General features: G+C 44.0%; 1 protein-coding gene across 11 annotated transcripts in view; it reads left to right on the top strand.

Annotated features, from left to right (window-relative positions):
• ZZEF1 (zinc finger ZZ-type and EF-hand domain containing 1) overlaps positions 1-27486 on the top strand; it is a 121496-nt gene that overhangs the window by 73944 nt on the left and 20066 nt on the right. For 6 of the 11 annotated variants that reach the window (XM_064271594.1, XM_023556309.2, XM_064271589.1 and 3 more), the window contains 17 exons: positions 171-250; positions 1788-1881; positions 2724-3192; positions 4040-4204; positions 4803-4922; positions 5656-5817; positions 7364-7493; positions 9165-9303; positions 11422-11587; positions 12239-12501; positions 13422-13591; positions 17925-18075; positions 19492-19631; positions 21184-21464; positions 22197-22431; positions 22937-23069; positions 25922-26121. In XM_064271594.1, the coding sequence (XP_064127664.1) occupies positions 171-250; positions 1788-1881; positions 2724-3192; positions 4040-4204; positions 4803-4922; positions 5656-5817; positions 7364-7493; positions 9165-9303; positions 11422-11587; positions 12239-12501; positions 13422-13591; positions 17925-18075; positions 19492-19631; positions 21184-21464; positions 22197-22431; positions 22937-23069; positions 25922-26121 (3098 nt within the window). The remainder of the gene's footprint in view (positions 1-170; positions 251-1787; positions 1882-2723; positions 3193-4039; positions 4205-4802; positions 4923-5655; positions 5818-7363; positions 7494-9164; positions 9304-11421; positions 11588-12238; positions 12502-13421; positions 13592-17924; positions 18076-19491; positions 19632-21183; positions 21465-22196; positions 22432-22936; positions 23070-25921; positions 26122-27486) is intronic. The other 5 variants (XM_064271591.1, XM_023556310.2, XM_010596515.3 and 2 more) reach the window with 3 other exon arrangements.

Here is a 27486-nt window from a genome sequence, read left to right as displayed (position 1 = left end):
TGTTTTTTTTCCCTCAAGCCTCTCTGATATTCACATCCCCAGTGCGCGAGTATCAGAGGAAAGAGTTGTTCCTCTGCTTTAGGAGATTTTGAAGAGACTTTGTGCTTAGTGTTGTAGTAGTGAATCGTGTTAACTGAATGTGATCTCGTTCTCTTTCCTTCTTTCCCCAGTAAACAGCGGGGGCAAGATAGCCCTGAGCGAGGAGTTTGCACAGGTGTATTCCTTGGCTGATGGGATTAGAATCTGGATGGTAAGATTCTTCTTTGCACGTGATTTTGATATATTTTGGGTTTTCCCACCACGATATCATGGGATTAGGGTAACTAGCTCTCTTCTCAAGAATATAACTTGAGGAATATTGACTTTTTAACCATAGTTCAGTGATACGAATAGGCATAGAATAGTTTAGAGCCTTAAAATCATAATCTAGTGAGCGTCGAGAATGTTTAGAGTAAACAGGGTTCAGCGGAGTACCCTTTACACCCTTCAGGAACCGCGAGGCCCCTCTGTGGAATCCTTAGGCCTAGAGGAACAGCATTGCCTCAGAGACTGGGCAGCCAGTGACAGTTCTAGGCAGGAGAGAGGCCCCTTCAGTGTGCAGTTCAGAGAGCTGGTTCTGCAGCATCGTTTGTGACGGCAGGGAACTGGAAGGACCTAATGTTCATCGGTAGGAGAATGGATGAAAAGAGTGTGTGTTTATACAATGGAATAGTATAATACAGTGAAAATAATGAAATCGAGCTACCTGTATGAGCATGGATAAATCTCATAAACATGATAGCGAGCCAAACAAAAGTAAAGTTGTAGAAGAGTATGTAAGTATGACACTACTTACGTCAAGTTTATACACAGGCAAACCACATCTGTATGTTACGTAGATAAGTATGGGGAAAAATATATAAATGTATGGAAATGGTAAACCTGGAATTCAGGAGAATTGTTTCTTCGTTAGCACAGAGAAGAGTACTTCTATATCACCTGTATTATATACCTGTAATATAGTATCTGTATTGTTACTTGTGTATTTATATGTGTCTTAAATATTGTATAGTAATTGGGAAAAAAATTTGTAAGTGACTGGATAGAGGACAGATAATGGGATTGAAAGCAGGAGACTAATGCGTCAGTTGATAAGGATGACTTCTGATATTTAGGTGATAAAATAATCAGTAAGACTTTGTGATTGATATGGGTGGTGAGCAGGAGGGAGGGATTTAGGACAATTCCTAGGTTCCTGGCTTGGGTGGTGTGGTGAGTGGTAGAAGCGCCACCCAGAATAGGAAAAGTGGTCATGGACTAGGAGCGGGGAGGTAAGTTCAGTTTGGGTCATGTTAAGTCTGAGGATGTCCAGGTTATCTAGGTGGAGAATTAAGTAAATGAAGGAATCTAAATGTCTCATGCCTCAGGGAAATGTAAGGCAAGAATAAGAATAGCTTCAAATCACTGGTAGTAGTTTTTTTAAAAAATGGGTGAGTTTATCCAAAAACAGACAGCCTTGGACAAAAACCACAGTGACTAGAACATAGCAGGTGCCCAATATATACTAGATAGGTAGATAGCAGCCAAGTGCTTAACGACTGCACCACAGGGCTCCTTTAGATATGCTTATAGACAGCTTCAGAGCCTGGATGACTTCTAGATCAGTCCTTTGTCCTCAACAGCTGGACAAGAAGTACCAAGCACTCCATGATCTCAGTGCTCTGTGCTTTTGAAGAGTTCCCTGCGGCTGCCCTTGCTGCCCTGACATCTGTTACAGTGTAATAATGTGGCTCCAATCTTCCTCCCAGTTAGAGATGAAGCAGAGGTCCCTGATGGGGCTGGGGAACGAGGCAGAAGAAAAACTCAATTCGGAAACTACCGAGGCGAATCCTGAAAGCCTGTGTGAGTGTGCTGTCTTTACTTGGTCTTCTCCTTTCGTTTCAGAGCCTAGAAAATCAGTGACCCGTCTTTTAGATCACTTTACTTGAAGCGATGTTAAACTAGGGAAAGTAACACAGGTGCTACATGTAGTTTCCAGCACTATCATAAATAGAGAAAAGAGTACACTCCAAGTGGAGCATCTTTGTGATTACTGCTCCTAGGACGTACCAGGTGCTTTTGAGCTGTGTCATGTTAGGTTTTAGGGTGTGTTCACGCTGACTGAATATTTAATGAACTTAAGGAATTACTGTCAGTTTTTTTTAGGTGTGGTGATATAGGTTATGTTATTTTTAGCAACTCTAATTTTTTTAGAGAAAGATAGGCTTTTACAGATGAAGTAATGTGTTGCCTGGGATCTGCATGACAATAACCCATGGAGTTAGGGAGTGGGGAAGGTATCAGTGGAACAAGATTGACTAGGAGTTGATAATTTTGGAAGTCATGTGCTGAGTACATGAAGGGGTCCTTATACTATCCTCTCTATATAAGTTCGCAAACCAGTAAATTTGGTATAAAAAAAAAACCAAACCCAGTGCAGTCGAGTCGATTCCGACTCCTGGCGACCCTATAGGACAGAGTAGAACTGCCCCATAGAGTTTCCAAGGAGCGCCTGGCAGATTCGAACTGCCGACCCTTTGGTTAACAGCCGTAGCACTTAACCTACGCCACCAGGGTTTCCAAATGTGGTATGTAACTGTATTACTCACCGTAAGTAAAGTTTAAATAGAGTATTTTCTTCTCAAAAGTAGGCAATATATTTAATTTTGATTTCTGAAATTATCTTTTTTGTTTTTTGTGTTTAGCAAAAGAGTGTATTCAGAAGAGTCTTCTGTTACTAAAATTTTTGCCTGCGGGTATACATTCAAAAGAAAGTTGTGACCAGTTGGTGACTGCAGCTGAAACTGATTCTCTCCAGCCACCTGACAAGCGCCAGAGGACAAGCTCTGTAGTGGAAGAGCACTTCCAAGCCTCAGCATCTCCCACTGAAGCAGCGCCCCCAGTGGCGGTTGATGGGAGGCTTGGCCTGGATGTCCAGCCAAAGCTGCTGCCCAGCAGTGGCGCTTCCACCACAGAGGTGTCCTCTGCCACAGCTGAAGAGCCCTCGTCACCTTCCACACCCACCCGTCGGCCTGCCTTCACCCGAGGCCGACTCCGGCTACTCTCCTTCAGATCCATGGAGGAGGCCAGGCCAGTGCCCACGATAAAAGAGAAATACCCTGTGCTGAAGGATGTCATGGACTTCATTAAGGATCAGTCACTCTCGCATGACAGGTGAGCCAGAGTCATTGCCTTTCCAGCACTTTCTTTTTTCAAGCCATGGGGACCCAGTCTAGTCAAAGACTTGATGTTCATCTTAAAAATGAGCAAGTAATACCTTAAGGATAGAGCAAGACTTGTTTTAGAATGTTCAAGAAAAAAAATTTTTTTTTCTTTTAAAGAAGTAGTTTTTTAGGATTTTGTATGTACTTGTTATGTAAGTTGGAAACCCTGGTGGCATAGTGGTTAAGTGCTACAGCTGCTAACCAAGAGGTTGGCAGTTTGGATCCACCAGGCGCTCCATGGAAACCCTATGGGGCAGTTCTACGCTGTCCTAAGGGTCGCTATGAGTCGGAATCCACTCAAGGGCAGTGGGTTTGGTTTTTTGGTTTGTTATGTAAATTATATCTCAGTAATATACTGTTAGCATAAAAAACAAATATTTCTTATAGTAACTACCACTTCTAAGTTTATTTTAATTTAGCCCAGGGAGAATTTTAGATTTGATATTTTCTGACAAAATTATCTGTCTGGAAGTATTGCATGTTTAATTTAGTGAGGAATTTCCTGTTCTAAGAATTAAAGCTTCATCTCTATGGGGAAGTAAAAACCAAAGTTCCTTTTTAATTTATTTATTTTTAATATGGGTTGTTGGGCTTCTGGATAGTTGGTGTAAACCTATTTGTAATACTTCTGAGTAATGACTCAAAGTACCAGAGGTACTGATATTCTTCCTGAATGGTACTTTTAATACCTCACAGTATTATTTCCTTTCTATTAAGAACTTGAGTGGAGGGTATGTTTCCTTTCTGCCCCAGCTCAAGAGTGTTCTGGGCATTTCTGACTCGAGTTCTGTCTCCAGTGTTGTAAAGGTTCTTTCCTTGAAGAAAGCCCAAGCCCAGAGCATTCTCGAAGTACTGAGGATAATTCAGTATTGTGCAGAATCCCTTGGCCAGCCTCATTGCTTCCATCCGCCTTTTATACTTTTCCTGTTAGAACTTCTGACCTGCCAGAAAGAGTTTACCAAGTAAGTGTGTATTACAAGTCTGCAAGGAAACGAGCTGAGGTAGTTTTAAAGAAACCCTAATCATCTTCTCTAATAGCTCCATCACTTCCATGTAGGGTACAGATTTACAATTTGGGTTAGTTCGTTCTCCCAGAGGAACGGGGTGCATCATTTACGTGGATGTTAAGTCACCAAGGTGACAGGGATCAAGGTAGAAAAAACAGTGAGTTGGTGCTGAAGCCATCAGTGACGGGGAGTGGGCTGAGAGGAGGGGTGTGATCATGTGGACAGGATGAAGCAAGGTAATCTGTGAAAAATACTTAACACAGTATCTGGCACCCAGATAAGTGGTGGTGGCGGGGCGGGGGCAGTTTATATTAACAAAGAAAGATAAATACTTGCCATCTCCCTATCCTGTGGGCAGCTCTCTTGACCTGGGTAAGCGGACTCCCTTTAATGCTTTGTCCACTATTTTCTAGAGCTGTCATGTGTTTACTTAGGTTCGTGTGTCACTTTGTTCAGCTTGCTTCTTCTTGGCTCTTTTTCCTATAAGGAGTGATGGTGATTATTACAACGATGTTCTGGTATTGAGTAAGTTGATGATGTCCTCTGTTTCTAGTTACTTTGGACACTTGGAAGGCTGTGGTGCAGAACTACACAAAGAAATTCGAGAAACTTACTATCAACTTGTTCTGTTTTTGGTCAAAGCAGTTGAAGGATTTAGTAGCTTAAATGACAGGTACTGGATGGCTTTATAATTTCTAGAGAAAAAATAATGTATATTTTTACTTCTTTCTGATTACAAACGAAATACAGATTAATTGTTGAAAATACAGAAAAGACAAAGAATAAAATAAAAACAACCTGTAATCCTACCATCTAGAACTAACTATTGTTAACATACTAGTATATTTTCTCCTAATCTTTTTCTATATGGTTTGTACATTTTTTTTTTTAAACGGAATGGGTCGGGTCTTAATGTAATCTAAGAATTTGTAACCTCCTCTTTTTGATTTTTTATATATCATACATAATTCATTACATTTTAAAACTTGAATTTAAAGCCATTTTCTAGTCTTCTCCTTATTAGGTGGTTTAGATATAAATCTTAAATGGCTTTTCTGTATATCTAACTGAAATATTCCTGGCTCCTTTTTGGCCGGCCTTGATCCTGCTATTCGTCAGGATTTTTGCTGTTGAATCTTTGACCATAAAATGTCCCCTGCGGCAACCCCCTGGCAGGGGAAACCTTGCTTTACACCTTTGAGAATTCTTTTGCTTTTGCAAAGGTGAAGAGTATCTGTGTGGAACAGGAGAAAATTGACAGGACATTAAAGGAACTCAAACTGGTGCTCTGATGTTCCTTTCTGATTTCCAATTACCGACAAACCAGGTTGCCACCTTGCGTTGTTTCTGTTGTGTTTGTTGGTAACGGGCAGCTTTGGTAACTGTCCCCTTTGCGGTCCCTTTAGGTCCTTGCTGCCTGCCTTATCCTGTGTCCAGACGGCACTGCTTCATCTTCTGGATATGGGTTGGGAGCCCAGCGATCTTGCCTTCTTTGTTAGTATTCAGTTACCAGATCTCCTCATGAAAATGTCCCAGGAAAATATAAGTGTCCATGACAGTGTGATCAGGTGAGTACTCCATCTTGCACTCCGAGTTCCTAAAGTAGATGATAAAATGCAGGGATCATAGCGCAGGGATTAAGAGCATAGACTCTGGAGCTAGACTGTCTGTAACATCCTGGCTTTGCCACATCCTGGCTGTGCAGTTCATTTAACCCTCTGTGCCTCAGTTTCCTCATCTTTAGAGCTGGAGATGATAATGGTACTGCCTTGTAGGATTGTTGTGAGAAATAAATGAGTTATGTTTTAAACGTTTAAAACCATGCCTGGCACATAGTAGAGTTGGTGAAGGTATTGTAAATTCTGAGGGTGGGGCTCCTCAGCCTTTTCTGCAGTTCCTAGTGTAGCTTTTTGGGTCGGAGGATCCTTTTCTGCATTTCTGGTTACAGTACACATACGTGTGATTTGAGCCACTATAACCTCTTGCACATTTTAAGGGCTTAAGGTGTGTGAAAAAAAATAGTATGCAAAATGTGCTTTTTCTTTCCACTTTTGATGAATGTCTCTATCTGCTCCAGTCCACTTACCCACTAACTAACCAGTTAGGTGTGGAGAAGAAAAGCAGGCGTTAAGAGGAGAAAATTGTAGGGAAATAAATAAGCCAACGCTGGGACAATATGCACGCTTTCAGAAGAGCCACTCTGGGAAAAGGAGATTGAGTTAAAGCTGTCCCCTTGTTTACCTAACCTCAGCCATTCCCGCTGTCCGAAGGCGCTGTTGGCAGAGGGAGGGGACAGAGCACTGGGGTGAGGGGGCCTCAGCAAACTTGGTTCTTCAGCGTCAGTCTGCTCCCTGTTGTCAGCCTGTGCACGATACAGTTCTTAGGGGTGGGACCACCCCTCAAATGCCGTAAAACATCAGACCCAAAGCTAAGTATGAGTAGGCCTAAATTTGTTGGAATGCATGAATGAATCAGGATGTCTTTGTTGGTTGGTAAATATTTTGCATCTGCTATTGAGGAAATCCTTCAGTATTTAAAGTTCTGGTCACTAAAATGAACTGTAAACTGAAATTATGGAAGTTTATAATTTTGAATCTAAAAGAAGCCCATGAGATTATCTACCTGAAATCCTTTATTTGAAATGAGGAAACTGACAAGCAGGGCTGGGACTTGTGCTGGGGTCCACAGCGGCAGTGGCAGAGCCAGAGCCACAGGGTCTCCTGACATCCTTCTTGTGCAGTTTCCACTAGTATGTGCTGAGCATGTCACAGTCAAACTTTTTTTAAAAGATCACTGTATTTGGTCCCAGTGCCTGGCACATAGTAGGGTCACCACAAGGGGTTGTCATTTGGAATTATACCATGGAGGCACAACCTTTCAAGCTCTAATTCCTCACTCATTGTAATCTGCTCTGGAAAAGACTTCTCTCTTGTATTGGTGTGTGTCCATCAAACACCTGGCCAGTCCTGGGGCTTTGAAGAGCAAACTGACGGTTCCCACCCAGAAGCTTTAAAATGCCCGATACATGAGACCCGTAAGACATAGCCTGCTAAGCAGCGCTTCCCTTGATTATTGGGAAAGACATGCTTTTCTCTCTCTGTGTCCTTCTTTCAGCCAGTGGAGTGAAGAGGATGAGCTTGCTGACGCCAAGCAGAATTCAGAATGGATGGAGGAGTGTCAGGATGGCATGTTTGAGGCCTGGTATGAAAAAATAGCCCAGGAAGATCCAGAGAAGCAGAGGAAAGTAAGACCTCTCAACTAGAGTAATCTGAAGTGAACTGGTAGGAGTTTGGAGAGGAGAGTCTGCCTGGAGGAGTGCCAACAGGCTGTCCCCGAGAGGGCCCCCAGTGGCATTCAGTACCTTAGGGAGTCTGCTCTCATTGAAGCTGGCCTTTAGCCAGAGGGGCCCTGATTCTAGATTTGACCCCACTCAGGGAGTCACTCCCTCCCTTGGAACTGGACTCAGAGAGAAGTGGCCTGTGTATGAGATAAGGTGCCAGTTTATTCATTTACAGTGAGAAATAAACTCACGCAAGGGCCTCGGCTCAGGTGTCCTCAGCACAGCAACTTGGGAAGCCACATTTTAATCAGAACGTTGCCCAGTGAGCGTGGAAGTAACCATATATGTCCGGAGTCAGAGAAGTGTGACCCAAAGATGTAAAGGCATCAGGCTCAGAGCCTGCCATGTCCATCTCCACATTAGGTATTATACCTGCCGCTGGCAACAGATTCACTCATTTGCCAAGTACTGAGTGCCTACTGTGTGCTGATCACTTTGCTCATATAGCACCTCTAGTGTTCGGATGGTGCTTCGCCTTTGTGACTCCTTTTTCTCTCTGCTGTGTTAATATCTTAGCGGGAGCCATCCTCTAGTTCTAGGGTGGCCTTGCACATTTGCTGTGGTCTACTAGTGTATGTTGACTTACTAATTTATTTCTCTCATGTCCAGGCCCTAAAGATAAAACTATACTGTTATCTTCAAGTAGTTTCTAATAAAAAAAAATTGCTTGCTCATGAAACAGTGCCCTTACTCTTTCCCTAGCAAGTCTTCTTTTTATGTACCAGGAAACAGTGCTCCTTTCGCAGTGTTTCCTGTATCTGTGAGCACTACCGTTATCCGACCAAGTACCCAAGCCAGAAGTCTGGATGTTGTTCTTGACCCTTCTCTTTTACTCACCCCCATGTCCAGTCAGCCACCAAGATTCCTCACTACTGTCTCCTTAATACCTTGCAAATCTGCCCACCGTTCATCATCCGTGCTGACTGCCTTGTCCCCGCCCTCACTGCCTGTAACAGCTTCTCTCATGGTCAGTCTCCCTGACTCTAGTCTTGCCCTCTTCAATCCATGCTTCACCCAGCAACCAGAGGAACTTTTAATATATTTAAATCTGATCCTGCTACTCTTCTGTTTACAAACTGTCAGTGACTCCTTAGACTAGCATACAAGGCCCTTCATCTGTTTATTACCCTCTGTACTCTAGGCTCCATACTGAATTATTGCCAATTTCATGAACCCTTTTCTTGCCCCCTCTAGAAATTGCTATTCCTCCTATGTGGCATGCCCATCACCCTCACCCAACTCATTCCTGTTTGTCCCTCAGATCTCAGTGGAGGAATTTTCCTTTGGAAAGCCTCCCCTGACCTTCGTAGCACCCATTGCTATCCCCCCTCTGAGTTCTTTTATCCTCCTAAATTTGTCTGTGAAAGTCCTTATCCTACAGTGTGGTTGTCACCTGTTTGCTCAGGAAATTCCTGACCGGGCACTGAGCACATTCATTTTCTAACCCTTGTACCTCATACAGTGCCTGCAGCACCTTAAGTCCCCAGTAAGTACCTGTTGAAGGAGTGAACTGGTTAATGAGTAACGGCCACGGCAGAAAGTCTGTGGATTGACTGTGTTTATGTCACCTTATAGATGCACATGTTTATTGCCCGCTATTGTGGCCTGTTAAACGTGGACATCTCTTGCGATGGGTGTGACGAGATTGCCCCCTGGCACCGCTATCGGTGTCTACAGTGCAGCGACATGGATCTCTGCAAAACCTGCTTCCTAGGTAAATCTCATGGACTCAGTATGCCATATCCAAAAGTATCAATCATATCTGTTTTCCGTGATCTTGTCTTTTTTTTTAAACTCCCATTTGCACTGCCCAGGAGCTCTGGTGGTGCAGTGTTTAAGTGCTCGTCTGCTAACCGAAAGGTCAGCGGTTTCAACCCACCAGCCACTCTGTGGGAGGAAGATGGGGCAGTCTGCTTCCATAAAGCTTTACAGTGTAGGAAACCCTATGGGGCAGTTCTACTCTGTCCTGTAGGCTCGCTATGAGTCAGAATCAACTCTCCAGCTATAGGCTTATTCCCTGGTGGTAGTCTTTGACTTGTCAGCAGATATGAGGCTTATCTCCTCAGCTAGACGCTAAGCTCCACAGCTGTGTTATTTGACAGCTCTTCCATCATGCTGGGTGTAGTACTTGTTAAACACTCAGGGCCAACGAGTGTGCATTCCCTTGAGCGTCCAGGAAATAGTTTTGCCTTTGAATCGTGCAGTGTTCACCAGTAGCAAAATATACACAAAAAGGCAAACTTCAGAAATTCTTTAATAATGTGACTTGTGGGTGCTGAGGTAAAGCAGATCAACAATAGTGAACAGTGAGTGCCCTTTGCGTACACAGCCCAGTGGTAAAGACACCGTCCCTGCCCTGGAAACACTGATAGTCTAACGGGGAAACTGGAGTGTATATTCTAGGACAGTAGCATGTGTCCACGAAGTGTATATTCTAGGACAGTAGCATGTGTGCTGAGTTACACGTTATTTCTGGAAAGTTCAGTACTAGAAATCATGGTTGCAGGGAAGGCTTGTGGAGGAGGAGGAACTGCTTGGCCTCTGAGGAAAGTTAGAGCTTGATGTGAAGAAAACACTAAGGAGAGTGTCACCGGTAGGAGCCATGCGAGCACAGGGTCGGAGGTGCGAGCTTCTATAGTGTGTTTAACTAGACATGCTTGACTCGTAGCTGAGTGATTAAGATGGGTGGGAACCAGGCTGTGGGACCCTGGGGTACTAGTCTGAGGAATCTGAACTTGCGTCTACAGACAGTGGAGAAGGTTTTTCAAGCAGGGCACTAACATGATCAGAACTATGCCACCCATTGCCATCGAGCCGATTCCGACTCAGAGTGAGCAATGCTAAAAAAAAAACGCAGTGCCCTCGAGTCGATTCCGACTCATAGCGACCCTATAGGACGGAGTAGAACTGCCCATAGAGTTTCCAAGGAGCGCCTGGCGGATTCGAACTGCCGACCCTTTGGTTAGCAGCCGTAGCACTTAACCACTATGCCACCACGCTAGAGGAGGGTTATTCTGCATGTACGAGTATTTCCTATAGGAAATCACTATAGTCAGGAGGGGATTCGTGCCTGGATTGTGTGGCAGTGGGAATGGAAAGGGGTCCATGGCAGAGTCTGTGACAGAGCACTGAATTTAGAATGAGAAGGAGACCAGAGTCTCTTTTGAGACTAACATTCTCTCTCACTGACTGAGTCTGGGATTACAAAGTCTGTTTTTATCTGTGATTCTGGAACGCTCTTAGAAAAACCAACTTTAGTAGTTCCCAAATATCTGACTTTAAGAATTACTTTCTCATCATATGATCAGTTTATTTTGGTGAAAGATGAGACAGCCATACTCATAACTTAATACGTTTTCTAGTTCTTCTCCCATTTTTCCTCTCCCCCTTAAAATTCTCAAGTCCTGAACGGATAGTCTGCCATACATCTGTCAGTACAAAAGTAACAGGTCGTTCCTCAACCCACGGTAACAGGAATATACCAACAGGTGCTAAATATTTGTCAGAAGAGAGTCATGGGAGAGAGCTCACAAATGGGCATGTGGACTAGTTTCTGCCAAACTGTGGTCATGATGGAAGTTGGTTATTTATTTGATTAGACTTACTCTTGTCTTGGGAAAGGGGTCAGTACAGTGTGCCATTGTCAGGGAAGCTCTGTGCTTTCATGTGCTCAGAGCCCCCTGGCAGTGCACACAAAGGATGTGTGTGGCACTGCCATTCCTGAGCAGCACGTGGGGAATGGCCCTGGTGCAGGCACTGGTCTGGGTGTAGAAGCGAGTCCTTCCAGGAGCCCTTTGCCCCAGCACCTCACACTGCCGTTTCTTTCCCCCAGGGGGGGTGAAGCCTGAGGGCCACGGGGATGACCATGAAATGGTCAACATGGAGTTTGCCTGTGACCACTGCCGGGGTCTGATCATAGGCCGGAGGATGAATTGCAACGTGTGCGATGACTTTGATCTTTGCTATGGGTGCTATGCAGCGAAGAAGTACTCCTACGGGTGAGTCTCAAATGGCCTGTGGCCCTGTGGCCTTTGCTTTATGTGTTCCATTGTTTTAAGAGGGAGGTTTTTTGGTTTTTTTTTTTTAAATGTTTTTATTATTTTAAAAAATTTCAAACATACTCAAAAATAGAGAAACTGGTACAATGAACCCCCATATACCCCTACCCAGATTCAGCAATTAGGACAATTTCACTATGTGTGCTTAGTTTATTTCTTTCTCTTTCTTTTCTTTTCTAAAGTGTTTTTAAGCAAATTCCAGACCTCAAATCATTTCCCTCCTGCATACTTTATCTGCATCTCTAGAAATTGCAGATATTCTCTCCCATAATCAGTATGCTATTATCACACCTTTAGTCATTCACAATAAAGAGGTCCTCCTTAGCCTAGCTTCCATAGACAGTCTCCTGGGGATTGTGAAATCCTGTGTGATACGTACAGTGTTTGTGCTTGCTCATTTTTTCTGGGTTGAGGATCCATGCCTCCCTTTAAAACTTCAGAGGGCTCTATGATTCAAAAGAGGTTAATACTCACAGCCTTAGATGGGACCGATGCCCAGTTGTTACCACGCGTGTGCCCCCTCGGAACCCTGTTCTCCTTTTTGGAGCATCAGACAGGCTGGGAGCTCTTAAAAATGTCTTGCTTTCGCAGCCATTTGCCTACACACAGTATCACGGCCCATCCGATGGTGACCATTCGGATCAGTGACCGTCAGAGGCTCATCCAGCCCTACATCCACAATTACTCCTGGCTGCTGTTTGCTGCCCTGGCGCTCTACAGTGCCCACGTGGCCAGTGCAGAGGATGTGGATGGGGAGAAGCCGGACCCCCAGGCCCGCAGCAGCGCCACCACCGTGCAGAGCCAGTGCGTGCAGCTCATCGGGGACTGTCTGATGAAGGCTCACCAGGGAAAAGGTGCCTCATTCATGGGAATCCAAATCAGCCTTCGATGCTTGTGAGGGAGAAGCCTGAGCTATACTGAGCCTGAAAAAAAAAAAAAAAAAAACTGACCTAGAGGCCACAAAATAGGGTTTTCCCGAAGAGGGACTACCCCTGGTTTGGAATTTCATCTTAAGTTCCCAAATGCGTTTGAGAGAAATGTTGGCCTCAAAGTAGCATTTGGTTTTTCTAACATGTTTACAGGAAGATATAAAAATATATATATTAATAATTAAAACCCTTGAGGTGTGTGGACAGAGTGTTTTGTGTTTGAACCTACCAAACTTAACTTTGCCAAAGGAATCTGGACATTTTTTAACCTGAGGTGCAGATCTACTTGTGTGCAAATGTGTTCTCAGTGAGGGCTATTCACAAGTAGAATAATCTGACTAATAAAATACCTAGGTGAGTTTGACTCTACTGAGGGGTTTTTTTTTTTGAGAAAATAACTTGAATGTTGAATGTGGCTAAATTTCTCTCAGAGTTATATGCTCCCCATTCTAGCAAGCATTAGGGAAATCAGACCTGTATTAAGTGGCAGATGGGTGATACAGTGCTTCAGAGATATTTTGTTGTCTATGTGCTCATGGGAATTTAGAGATCTAGTTGTGTGGTACTACTGTAAAAATTTAGTATTTTTGGTTTTCTGAAATTGGTGCCAAATAAACAGTCCTGTTGTATCTTTTGTTTTCTAGTGTTAGCAAAGTACAGGTATCCCTTGCTATCTAAACTTTCACTGTCTGAGATCAAGAACTAACTGGATACAAATAGCCAGAGGTGTTTGGACTGAGTACCCTTCCATTTGGTTTGTGTAGTGACAAAGTGACCTGTGGCATGTGTAGGAAATAACCCTTGTTATAAAACATTAACCGTTCTCTTATTTGTTTCCCATATAGGTCTGAAAGCTCTGGCTCTTCTTGGTATGTTGCCAGATGGTGGATCTACCCCAGAAAATCAATCCCTGCCAGTCCCACTGCCCACCCGCACATCAGGGATGCTGCTAGAGAAGAAAGCTGTCCAGGCTGCTGAGGAGCCATCAGAGGCAGGCGCTTTTGTGGACTGCAGTGTAAATAACAATTTTTACTATGCCGAGCCAAAAGGAAGAGCCGTTCACATGAGGCAGCATAGCAGAGGGGTTAAGAGCAGACTCTGGACCCAGACTCTTGGGCCTTGGGCGAGTTACTACAGTCTCTTTGCCTCAGTTTTCTCAACTGTAAAATAGGGATGGTAATAATAATACCCATACCATAGAGTTGTTGTGAGGAGTTACATGCATTACATACATCGAGCCCATGTATGTAAGGTGCTTAGGACAGCATTCCTAGTAAGTTCTGTATTAGGGTTAACTACCTCTGTTACCTAGTTTCATAAGGATTAATAAGACTATCCACCTAAAGTCCCTGGGTGGTACAAACGGTTAACACGCTCGGCTGCTAACCAAAATGTTGGTGTTCAAGTCTACCCAGAGGCATCTTGGAAGAAGGTCTGGTGATCTAAAAAAACGAAAAATCAGCCATTGAAAACCCCGTGGGATACAGTTCTACTCTGACACGTGGGGCTGCCATGAGTCGGAATCGATTCCACGGCAACTGGTTTGGTTTTGGTTTTTTAATGCCCCTATTTTTTTTTTTTTTTTAAAGAGTTTAGTTCCTGGCCCATGGTGAGCAATTATCATGTAGCTATTTTTAAATGAGGTCAACAAATAGGTAGTACTAAATGCTTCCTGTTTTACTAAGTAGACAATATTTTACATAGAGTTGTACAAACAGAAGAAAAGCTTTTCTGAATTCAGGCGTAACCTGTGATAGTGGCTTGAAAAATTTGTGTGTGTTTGTGGTAAAATATATATAACAAAACATTTGCATGTCAACCATTTTCGTGTGTACAACTCAGTGACATTAATCCGGTTCACCGTGTCGTCCAACCATCCTCACTTTCTGTTTCCCAGTTTTTCATCACCCTTCACAGAAACTCAGTGCCTCTTGAGCAGTAAGTTCCCCTTTCCTCTCGCAGTCACCCCGATAACCACTAATCAGTATCGGTCTCTGCGCATTTGCTTATTCTAGATGTTTCGTGTAGGAGGGGTAAGATTGTTTTGTGGAAGAGCATATGGCATGGCTTGTGTGGTGCTGCCTCCAAAGCTTGAGTTTATGCTGTAAATGCCTCTGGCTTCACCTCAGAAGTCACTAATATTTCTGTTCTCTCTCCCTGTCATGTTAATAGTTTGAGGGTCCTCCACTTGGTGGTTGTAGCTCACTGGGGCCCCATTGTCCTTTAGAGGAAGACAAAAGTAAAGACGGCGGCAGAAACTTGAAAACTTTTATTACCCTCATGCAACAAAAGATCAAATCTAGCTTGTCTCTGAGACCTTCACGTCTTTTACCGCAAAAGCCCTTCTCCAGCAGCACTGAAATGACCCACAGATCATGGTGGGGGCAGAGAGAACATGATTGGGAGAGACAGGCTAAATCTGCAGTCTTCCCTTTTGAGCCTGGGAGATGTTTGTATCTTCCTTTGACATGCCACCCGCAAGCACTGAAGGATCTAAGCTTTATGAGACTTACTGAAACCTGAGTTATCCCCTCATGTGCTGAGAAAATAAAAATTATATGCCTGCGTATCACCTAGCAGGAGACTCTCGTATACAACGTATATGGTAGCTTTGCTATATAGAATAAAAGACTCAGGATTGGCCCACACAATTGATGGTTATGTTTTTGGCATGAGTGTATGCTGTTTCCTGAGTTTGTTACCTAGTTCTGTTTCTAGGAAGTTCAATTATAAAAAAAAGGGGGGGGGAAGGGTCGATTATAAATCATTCAATTTACATTCCCTCTGGCTCTAGTTCATAGATAAATTCCTTTGGGATGTAAATAGGGTAGTATGTCTGCAGGCCAGCTGAATTAAAGCCTTAATTCCACAGTTAACCCTGTTGCTGTAGAATGGTTTCTGACTCATAGCGACCCTATAGGACAGAGTAGAACTGCCCTGTAGGGTTTCCAAGGTTGTAAGTCTTTATGCAAGAAGACTGCCACATCTTTTTCCCATGGAATGGCTGGTGGGTACAAATTGCCGACCTTTTAGTTAGCAGCTGAGTGCTTAACCACTGCACTACCAGGACTCCTCCTAATTCTGCAATTAGGTGGCTCAAATTGCCCCTTGATCTTCTTGTCCATTTCTCTCCTTTAATCTGTAGAATTGAATGAGGCTTTTTTTTTTTTTTTTTTTTAGTATAGTCAGAAATGCTAGATACAGGCTTATGTGTCGCCCGCCCTACTTTACTACACAAACTAATTTTAAGGCAAAAATACATCGCCATCATTTATCCTTCCTCACAGGTAATTTCACTGCTTCTTTTCTTCTCCCTAGACCAGGATTAGCTCTACTCAAAGGCCGTTTGTCCTGCTGCACTCCACAGCACCGGAACATCCCAGGCAGCATTCTTTGATCTGACCCCATACTGTCACCCCCCCCAGGAATCCTGGTTCAGTCATGGAAGAGTCATTTAAAGGCCTGCTTTGAGGGTGCAGAGACACATGCTTAAGGGCTTGCTCATTAAGGATTCACAAGTATAATAATTAAGTAAGAGCCATTACAGAAATGGGCCTTGAAGTTTCCTAACAGCCTGGGTCAAATTAGTGTCCAGTTTACGTGACATGGTTAGTTTCTTAATTAATTTTTGAAAACCCATCAGGTATATTCAGAAATCTGTTCTCAGCTCCAAAAACTCAAAGCCAAACCCACTGCCGTCAAGTCAATTCTGACTCAGCGAACCTGTAGGGCAGAGTAGAACTGTCCCATAGGGTTTCCAAGGCCACAAATCTTTGCAGAAGCAGCCTGCCACATCTTTCTCTCGAGGAGCAGCTAGTGGATTTGAACTTCCAACCTTTCAGTTAGCAGCTGAGCACTTAACCACTGCACCACCAGGGCTCCTGTTCTCAGCTTAGCACTACCCAGATCCCCAGGTCCTAACAATAGCCAACCAAAAATACCAGAAAAATAAAATAACCACATTAAATGCCATCAGTCAAAGGAATGCAAAATTATACAGTTGACCAAATCTAATCCAGCTGGTCCAAACTGAGCGATACCTAGAACATAAATGCCATTAACTATGTCACTGGGTTCCTACGAATTTAAGCAGACATAGCTGGAATTTTGTGCGATGTAGAAAACAGAGAATTATAGAAAATCACCAAAGAAATCACCAAACTAAGGAATATATTCAATTACAATTATACTGATGTTCTGGTTAGATCATTTATACTCATATCTTCTTGGGTGAAAAATTCAGAAGACTGATTCAAAAAGTTAGCACATAGGTTCGAAGAGATTAGCCATGCTATGTTCAAGCTTTAGCCAGGCAATTGTAACCCAACTGAATGGTCTTCCCCCGCTACTGTGGGGAGCCCATCCACTTCTTCTAGGAGAAGCGTTTTCCCAGATCTTTTACTAGGCAGGCTTCCCACAGAAAACAGATCTCCACTCCCCCCAACCCCTCCTCCCATTTTCTCCAGAATGGAGAATTACCAGAAACTGGCTGGCTTTTAATTTTGCCATTCCCTTAAACGTTCTTGCTATGCTGCAGCTTTGGGAGCATTTTAGCAAACTAGCCACAGCTTCTCTGCCTGTCCACTGCAGTGAGGATTTCATTGTGTGCTGTCTGTGATATTCCCCGGATTAGAAGGGAAACATCCTTATTAGTGATGCTTTTTGCTCACTAGGTTGAGGAGGTGACAGAGATCTCTATTGTAAAGATATATTTTCCTTTTGAGACAAGTAAGTAATCTGGGAGGAATAAATGAGCCATTTTTAAGGCCCCTGGAAGCTGGATTCCCCCCTGCCCTGCCCCCTAAAACCTCTACAGTTCTGATTTAGTCTACTTCCAGGGGAAGCTTTTCCTAGTATGCTGTTCTCTGCGACTATAAAAGGGAAGATGAACATGGGTTTGTTGGCATAAATCAGGAACCTTATGACCATCCCAATCCAAATCCTTTCATATTTAATTATATTTTTCTCAATGTTTATCACTCTTGTGTTTACATAAAGTGCAAAGTACAAATGAAATTGTTTAATTTATTCTTTAAATCCTTCACATTCAGAGCCTGGCTCTTCAGAATTAGTGTTTTGTAACATTTAACTATGAAAAATTTAAAATGTGTGACCACAGACTGATGGAGGGGTGTTTGGAAGATGTTTGAGGAGATGTGATGATACCATGATTTGTGTCTTAATACAGAGTATAGGTTTATCGTATAAGAACTGAAGGATATTTCCTAAGGAAATTAAAGTTTTTAGTCTGATGACTGGCTAATGTTTAAAAAATTGTGTTATAATATTAATGGAGTAAACTTGTTATAACAGGCCTTAACTCTTTGACACCCGCCCTTTGTTCTTAGGGAAAGGGGGCTGCTCACAAGGAGACCAGACCTTTAGACTGCGGGCAGAGAGGCAAGGCAGGTGAAGGTGTGTCGTTAACGAAGGATCCTTCATGCCAGACCCAAACTGCAGACTCAGCTGCAGATGTTAGCACACCTCCGGGACTTCCAGGTAAAGACCATTTATACTGATGGCTTTCATCTTAAATGCATACACACCCATCTCTGAGCTGTTGGTTGCACACAGTTATAAGCTGGCTACAAACAGAGGTGCATGGTTTCTCAATTGTGCGATAGTGGTGCTGATGACACTTTGAAAGTCCTCATTCCTTCATTTTGACTGCTTCACGCCCTTAGTTATTCTTCCTGTGCTTACTGAGTGCCTTCTAGGCACCAAGCACTGTGCTAGGCCCTAGGGATAAACCAGACCAAGACAGAGAGACACAGAGTTCTTGCCCTCATGGAGCTCACAGTCTGGGAGGGTTTAAGACAAAGCTGCAAGTAACTAATCTGAGGCAGAATGTGGTTCTGCCCAGAAGAGTAAGTGGAGTGTTAACGGCGATTGGTATCTCTCCAGAACAGATTATATCCGCGTAAAGCCTTGTAAAGAAAGAAATGCAGGGGACCTTTAACATGATAGGATAATCTGCTGTGGGGAAGGGCATTCAAGGCAGAAAGAATAACATAAACGAAGGCCACAAAGTGGGAAACCACCAGCCAAATTCAGGGCCAGACTCCTTTTTGGCAGGTGGGTAGGGTTGGAGTGGAACACTGGAAGATGAAAATTGAAAAGTGCTGTGAGACCCTGCTGCAGAGGGCCTGGGATGCCAGCCTGAGCAGTGTGGGGCTCTCAGCCTGCCAGAAGGTAGCAGCGACAAGGTCAGAGCTGTGCTTTAGGGAGACGATAGCAGTGAGGTGGAGGTGCTGTGGGCTGAAGAGACTGGAAGCAAACCTCAGTGTCCTCCCTGTGGCAGCCCAGAGGAAGCAGGGTCTTCCCATCTGCCCACTGTGTGAGGGAGGGAAGAGCGAGCCCCTATCATCTGCCCTGGCTGTGGGCCCAGCTCTTAGGGAGCTGACACTGCACATCAGTCCAGCTCATCAGAATCCATCCTAGTCTAGCTCTCCCGACAGTCACAGCCTGCTTCACGTGCGGTGTATTCGTTCACCAGGCATTTACCAAGGACCTGCTGTGCTCCAGAAACATTTTAGGTGCTTGAGATACATCACTGACAAGAACAAAAATCTGGGTGCCAAGACAGACAATAAGCAAGAAATACAAATTATACAATATGTTCAAAGGTGATTAAATGCTACAAGCACCAAAGAGCAGGATAAGGGGAGTGGGGAGGGCAGAGGGAGTGGGAGCGATGGTGGGATGGGCCGGCTGTACCTGCCGGAGGGTGAGCAGGGTAGGTCTCCTTGAGAAGGGGACATGTGAGCCCCGGTTCAGCAACAGATTTGTAGAAAGCACAGCTTTTTCCCATAGCAGCGCAGGGGCAGTACAGCAGCTGCTGTGCACCACCGCCCAGCGCTTTTCACATATGCAGAACCCCGGCAAAATCTGCAAGTCTGGTGTCTTACATCTCAGGTGCTGAAAATTCAGAGCCATCGCCTCAGAAGCCAGTAGAGGAAAAGGCAGTGACTCCAAGCCCTGAGCAGGTGTTTGCAGAGTGCTCCCAGAAGAGGATTTTGGGGTTACTAGCAGCTATGTTACCTCCTTTAAAGTCGGTAAGAGAAGTCAACATTTTCTTTTTAAAAGAGAAGGTAGTGGTGTGCATAGGAAAACATCTTTTTGGAAAGCCATATACTGAAACAAACTGTTATTAAAGGCAGGCATTGTGTATCTCTGGGAGTATGGGGGTAGAATTATTAATGATTATTATTTTTCTTCTTTATAGCTGTCTATTTTGTAACTTTTCTATAATATGTTTGTGTGACTTATCATTGTTTTTAATTATGATTATCTTTTCTTCTATTTTATTTTGGAAAACTTTACACTTACGGAAATATTGAAACAATGACTAGAACAGGGTTCTTCACCTAGAGTCAGTCACCAGTTGTTAATATTTATATATATATTTTTTTATTATGCTTTAGGTGAAGGTTTACAGAACAAACTAGCTTCTCAGTAAACAATTAGTACACATACTGTTTTGTGACATTGGTCACCAACCCCACAACATGTCAACACTCTCCCCTTCTCAACCTTGGGTTTCCTATTACCAGCTTTCCTGTCCCCTCCTGCCTTCTAGTCCTTGTACCAGTTATTAATATTTAACTTTATCTGTGTATGAGTGTATATATGTGTGTATATACATCTCCAAAAACCAAACAAAACCTTTGCCGTTGAGTGGATTTGGACTCATAGCAACCCTATAGGACAGATCAGAACTGCCTCATAGTGTTTCCAAGGCTGTAAATCTTTACGAAAGCGGACTGCCACGTCTTTCTCCCACAAAGTGACTGGTGGGTTTGAATCACCAACCTTTGGATTAGCAGCCAAGTGCTTAACCACTACACCACCAGGGCTCCTGTGTGTGTGTGTGTGTGTGTGTATAATATAGGTTTTTTGGGATATTTGTAATTTATATATCTGTGTGTGTATATATATAAAAAATATATATATATATATACATATATACGTACACACATATACATACATACACAGATAAAGCAAAATATTAAAAACTGTTGACTCTGTAAAGAACATCATTGTATTCATCAGTCGTTGTTCTTTCGATTTTTCTGTAAGCTTGAAGTTTTTCAAAAGAAAAAGATAAAGAATCATAATTAAAAACAATGTCATGTTGTACATACTAATTGTAGAAAAATACTGACGCTTCACCCTAAATGATTCAGCTTGTATCTTTACAAGTATGTTGTCCTGAAATTTAACGTGGATGGAATAATTTTATCTAATATGTAAATATGCACGGGAAAGAGTTTGAAAGACTGGTAACAGTCGTTAACTTCTTGTGTATTTCTGAATTATTTGAATTGTTTTGCAGTGGGGATATAGGAGCAGGGGACGTTGATCTCCCCACAATGTTTAAAGTTTATTTTTCAGGGTAAAGGAAAATTAGAAGTAGGATTGTGAGATGAGCCCTGAAAAAAATGCTTATTTGACATTTGATCATACATATGGCATTTAGGGAAACACCACATAGCGCCTTTGGCAGCAGACCAGTTGTAAATAATGCGTGAAGGGATGGAGCATTCAACTGGCAAGCAGTTAGTTACATGGGTTTTTGTACTGAACAGATTTTTCCTCCTCTCTCAGCAGGGTCCCACAGTCCCCCTGATAGACCAGGAGCACGTCCTCCCACTAATGTTTCAGGCCGTCATCTCAAACGCAGGCCACCTGAATGAAACCTACCACCTCACCCTTGGTCTTCTGGGCCAGTTAATCGTCCGCCTCTTACCAGCAGAGGTGGATGCCGCAGTGACCAAGGTCCTCTCAGCCAGACCCAACCTGTTCGTGTCAGGGGACAGTTCTGTCGTGCCAGATGGCTGGAAGACCACTCACCTGCTCTTCAGCCTGGGAGCTGTGTGTTTAGACAGGTAGACTTGGTTCTTACTCACTCAGCCTCCCCCACCCTACCCCACCTTGGTGTTCACTTCGTTAGGTCCTAGGTCTGACTCATGATTAATTTCAGTGTGCTATGGTGCTGTTCTCTGGGAACCGTTAGTGAGAACAGAATTGGTCTTTTTAGCAATGCCGTCAGCCCGCAGTGAAGCTGTGCTTAAGAGAGCATCAGCTGAGCAGCCTCAGCACCGTCTGCCAACTCATCTCTCTGATGGTATAAATCCTGCCGCATTTCTCCTGAGAGCAATAAATGAAGGCCTGGGGGTTGAGGAAAATGAGTATATTTCATCATAAAAGTAGTATAATCATAATACCAAATTTGGAAAACAGAAGTGAAGACAAAAATCACCCTGGCTGTGGCTCGTACCATGTTAATGCATCAGGTGCTGTTTTAGTGTATTTCCTTCCAAACTTTTTTCCTGTGTGTCAATGTGTGTGCAGTTGTGCACACGCGATTGTGTGTGTGTAACCTTATGGGGATTTTTTCAAACATAGTTCTAGACTGACTTTGTAAGTAGTGGACCTTGATTTTTGTTTTGTTTTTTCCACTTACCATTAAACCATGGAAAACATCATTCTGATAGTTCTTAAGTGGCAGAGGACGGCTCTTTGGCATGCCCTTGGGGCCGCCCTGGAGTACAGCGAGATCTGATGACTTGAGTTTGGAGCCCCGTGCACTGCCCCCTAATGGAGCTCTTGCCTTCCAGCCGGGTGGGCTTAGACTGGGCGTGCTCCATGGCAGAGATCCTACGGTCACTCAACAGCGCCCCACTGTGGCGTGACGTCATTGCCACCTTCACCGACCACTGCATCAAACAGCTCCCTTTCCAGCTGAAGCACACCAACATCTTCACCCTGCTCGTGCTGGTCGGCTTCCCCCAGGTACATCACTCCAAAGGCCTGGCCACCCATCCCATTTTCCTCACGTACATCAGAGTCTCTGTAAGCATATCTCTATGGAAGGTGTTGGTTTTGTTTTTTCAGTTGTATAATTTGCTTTCACAATATTGCTATTTTTCAAGATTATGGAATGATTTGTCCAAATTACGCAGTTAACAATTTAGCCATTTGTGTCATTTCATTGGCCTGTAGTAGTTGGCTTGAAATAAGAATTTTTTTTTTATCATTTTAAATCATGAAGAACTTGAAAGTAGACTTGTTTTCCACTTAGGCATCCCTCTTGAGCTCATTTCTAATCTACATGTCTCTCAACTGCTTGGAACAAGGGGTGCTGTCAAATTCAGCTTCACCTAGCCAGAGCTTAAGCCAGTTCTATGCCGGGGCTGTGCCAGGTCCTTTGGACTTAGAGATGAGAAGAACGCTACCCTTGAGTGCTTGTTGAAGACAGACGCACGAGCAAAAGGGACTGGGCTCATGCCTAAAGTGTTCTTTCCTGTCTCAGTGTGCTATTGAGTTGCCTTTTCTGCCTCTCTCTCTCATGTCCTAGGTCCTCTGCGTAGGGACCCGCTGTGTTTATATGGATAATGCCAATGAACCACATAATGTGATCATCTTGAAGCATTTCACTGAGAAGAACAGGGCCGTGATCGTCGATGTCAAAAGCCGGAAAAGGAAAACAGGTCCCAAGCATAATTGTTTTTTCTAAATATGGAAGAAAACTGCCTAATCCCAGTGTACCCTAAAATTAATGAAGACTCCTTGGTTCTTGCCCTTGTGTATAATTTTTTTTTTTAAAGAAAGTTACGGCCATAACTTTTTTTTATCTCTGAAATATGCGGTTGGATTGGACGGTTTTGAAGGCCCCTTTCCACACTGTCGTTCTGTGGGATATGGCTTGTGTTTTTTAGTTAGCCAGATGTTACATTCTGGACATTTAATTTCTTTAGTTGCCTCAGTTGCACCGAGTCAGTTCCGACACATGATGACGCCATGTGTATCAGAGTAGAACTGTACTCCATAGTGTTTTCAGTGGTTCGTTTTTCAGATGTAGATCACCAGGTCTTTCTTCTGTGGTCCCTCAATTGACTCGAATCCCCAACCTTTTTCATTAGTAGCCAAGTGCGTTAACCGTTCGCACCACCCAGAGAATAAATTTAGGTCTTATATCGTTTAGGTCCTCTTTAACTTCTTTCAGAAACCCTGGTGGCATAGTGGTTAAGTGCTACGGCTGCTTACCAAAAAGGTCAGCAGTTCAAATCCACCAGGCACTCCTTGAAAACCCTATGGGGCAGTTCTACTGTGTGTCCTGTAGGGTTGCTATGAGTCAGAATTGACTCGACAGCAATAATTTGTTTGGTTTTTTGTTTAATTTCTTTCAGCTAGTATGGGGTATCAGCTGCCTTCTCTCATTCCTGATTTTGGTAATTTGTGTCTCCTTTACTTCCTAGACAGTCTAGGTAGAGACTTATCAACTTTTTTGATCTTTTCAAAAGACCAGTTTTTGGCTTCATTAATTTTTTTCTGTATTATTTTTGTTTTATTGCTATCTGCCCTTATCATATTAATTTCTTCTTTCTATTTGCTTTGGGTATACAGGCATGTGCCACGTAAGTTGGGGCAACCTCCGACTACATATACATCCACGGTCCCATAAGTTTTTTTTTTTAATTATTATTAAGGGAAAGCAGCTGTCCATTTATTTCCCCCTAATGGTTTTATTATTTCCCTAGCAGGAGAGATAATAAAAGGAGAGCTGCTTCCCTTAAATTAAAAAAAAAAAAAAAACTTTATTGGACCACAGATGTATACGCTGTCAGATGTTGCCCCAAATCCTCAGGGTGAAGGAGCCCTGGGGCTCCAGGGTGCATCCCAGTCCCCACAGCACTTCCTCCTCCACCTTCCCCTCCTCCTTGCCCTCTTCCTGGCTTCATTCACCCTCCAGCAGCTGTACAGCTGTTCACTTCAGGCCCAGGGCAGCACCTGATATGGTTCCTTTGCTGCTGCTGCCAGGGACTCTGGCCGACCCAGGGTGGTCAGAGCTGACACTGGGTGGTGGAAGTGGCGGCTGCACATGGTCAGAAAGCTGTGGCACCAACCGAACATTGGCAGCCAGGGCCACCACTGCCAGCCTTACTTCTGACGCCTGCACACCCACTCTCTGCCCAGTCCCTGCAGCCACCTCTGCACGCCACCACCCCCCCCCCGCCCCGCCCCATGTCTCCTGCCTTGCACCGAGATATGCGCACAGTTCCAGTCAACCCCAGCCTGGCCCACAGCTGCACACCCGGCAAGGCCAGCCTCCTGTATCCAGTAGATACAGCTCTTGAGCTTTGTCTGGCAAGCATGCTGCTCCTGTTCCTCAGGCGGGCAGAACAGTGGGTGGGACTGGGCAAGTAACTCGAGGAGTGCCTGTATATGATATGGTGTTCATACAACGTCCAAATTGCGTAATGTCCTATTTCACAGAACTGTAGTGGGTGTTAAGTGACGCATGACTGTAATTGCTTTTTTTCTCTATAGTTCTTAAGGTGGAAGTCTAGATCGCTGAGTTGAGATCTTCTTCTTTGCCAATATAGGCATCTTAATGCTTCTTTGGATGCCTGATAATTTTTTAATGCATGCCAAACGTATGAATTTCACATTGTTGGTGCCGGATGCTGGATTTTTTTTTTTGTATTCCTTTAAATAGTGTTCATTTCTGTTCTGGTGTGCTGGTAAGTTACTTGGAATTAGATCCTTTTGGATCTGCTTTTAAGCTTTGTTAGGATAAATCCAGTGCAGCTTTTAATCTAGGACCCATTTAGCCCAACTCCTAAGGCAGTACCCTTCCAGGATTCTCAGTGCTCCTCGTGGTACGAGGTCTTTCCACTGTCACTGGTAGGAACACAAAATACTCCACGCTCTGTGTGAGCCCCAGGAATTGTTCTGTCTACGGCTTTTTGGTAGCTCCCGCCCCTTTTCTAGTTGGTTTCCTCTCACATACATGCAGATCAGTCCTCAGCCAGAGATTCATGGGGAACCCTCTGCAGGCCTCAGCAGCTCTCTTTCTTCTTTCTTTCTGTGTGTGTGTGCTTGCGTGTGCACGCACATGTGTAACTCCCTTCTCTGTGGTATCCTGCCCCATAAATTCTGGCTGCCTTGGCTTCCCTGAACCTGGATCTCTGTCCCCTCAATTCATTGAGACTGCTGGACTCTAATTGGATTTCTGCTCCCTCTGCAGCCTGAAAACTGCCTCCATACAGCTGGTACTGTCAAAGGACTCGCCTAGTTTATGCCCCTTTTCTCAGGGATTATGGTTCTGCACTACCTATTGCCCCAGTGTCTGAAAACCACTGTTTCATATATCTTCTCAGTGTTCTGCTTGTTTAAAAGCTGGCCTTAATATAATGGCTGGGACTGAAGTCAGGGAGATTTGTGTTTTGGGGTCTGCAGTTCTTGCTGTAGTAAGGCAATACTGGGGAATAGACTTAGTGCAGGAAGCGTTGACCTTACTCTTTGTACCTTTCTCTTCCTGCCTGACATCGTCCTTCAGTGAAGGACTATCAGCTGGTCCAGAAGGGAGGCGAACAGGAGGGCAGCGACTCTCAGGCCCAGCTGAGCCAGTACTCCCAGCACTTTGCCTTTATCGTCAGTCACCTTCTGCAAACCAGCATGGACACCCATTGTCCCGAGGCTGTGGAAGCAACCTGGGTCCTGTCCCTGGCCCTCAAAGGATTATATAAAACACTAAAGGTAATGGCGAGTCTCTTCCATTGGGGAATGACTCTGGTCGTGAATTAACATCTGTGGGGGTTAACTAGAAGGAAATGCCATCCAATTGTCATGGATGGGTGACCACAGGATCTTGATTATTTTTAGGAATGTTTGGGCTTTTTGCACAAGTATAACTTTAATGAGGAAATAGAATTTTCCCACTATTTGGTTCTTTGTGTTTCCTCAGTACTGTTTCATGGAACCAGATACTACTACTTCATAGGGACATCACCTTTTATATGAGGCTAGGTTCTTTAGAGAAGCAAAACCAGTAAAGCACGTGTGTGTGTGTGTGTGTGTGTGTGTGTGTACATGTATATATGTAGAGAAAGAGATCAAGGAAATGGCTCATGTGGTTGTAGAGAGTGGAATGCCCAAGTCTGTGGGTCAGGCTGGAGGCTTCTCCAGACTCAAAGTAGCCGCAGGTGCTGGTGAACCCAAAATCAGCAGGCCAGACAGCAGGCCTCCGGCTCACAGGCAGCGGAGGCTAATGAATCCCAGGACAGGCAGATAAGCTGCTAGCTCAAGTCCCAAGAACTGGAGGTCAGATGAAGAGGAGCCAGCCTCAGGATCCAGAGGGAGTAAAAACCAGCGAGCTTTGCCAGAAAGTCCACCTATATTGGATGTAGGCCACACCCCCAAGGAAACTCCCTTTCACCTGATTAGCTGCTCATAGCAGCTCTCATCATGAGGTGATCACATCATTGCAGATCTCATTGTAGAGGTGATCACGTCATTACGTAGCTGCCAGGCTACACCATAACTGCCAAACCAGTGGGAGTCACGGCCCAGCCAAGTTGACACAAAACCTTAACCTTAGAAGGTGAGCTTCTAGAAGATCAGTAGAAATAGGGACTGAAAAGTTTCTCACTTCCCTCACTTCCCACAACTCCTGGTTTACCATCAGGTTTAGGGGATTTAGTATCCTATGGGATCTTTGACCTATAGGTCTAGCAGTTGAGGTAGGAGGAGGCAGACAAACTGGAGCATGATTGGCCTGGAGATGGGAAGCCTTGACTTGTGGGGGACACGATTCTTTTCTGCTAATACCTGAAGGGTGTTGTGAGGGAGGACCTATTGAGGAGATGCATTTCAGCTCATTTTTAGGATCTTCCCAACAGAACCATCCATGAAAGAAAGAGCTAATACGAAAAGTTTGTGAGTTCCTTGACTTTGAAAGGTGTTCAGTAGCAGCTGGATAACTGCTTGGGGGAGGTCATAGAGGGATATAGGCATCACAGGGAGACTGGACTAAATGCCATTTCTGCTCTGGTCCAGCCCTGAGTGTTTAGTTTTAGGATTGAGACTGTGTATCTGTTCTTTGTTAATTTTATGGCATTTATC

The sequence above is a fragment of the Loxodonta africana genome, chromosome 18 (assembly GCF_030014295.1).
Source record: "Loxodonta africana isolate mLoxAfr1 chromosome 18, mLoxAfr1.hap2, whole genome shotgun sequence".
Taxonomy (NCBI): domain Eukaryota; kingdom Metazoa; phylum Chordata; class Mammalia; order Proboscidea; family Elephantidae; genus Loxodonta; species Loxodonta africana.
This window is presented reverse-complemented; position numbering and strand designations above follow the sequence as displayed.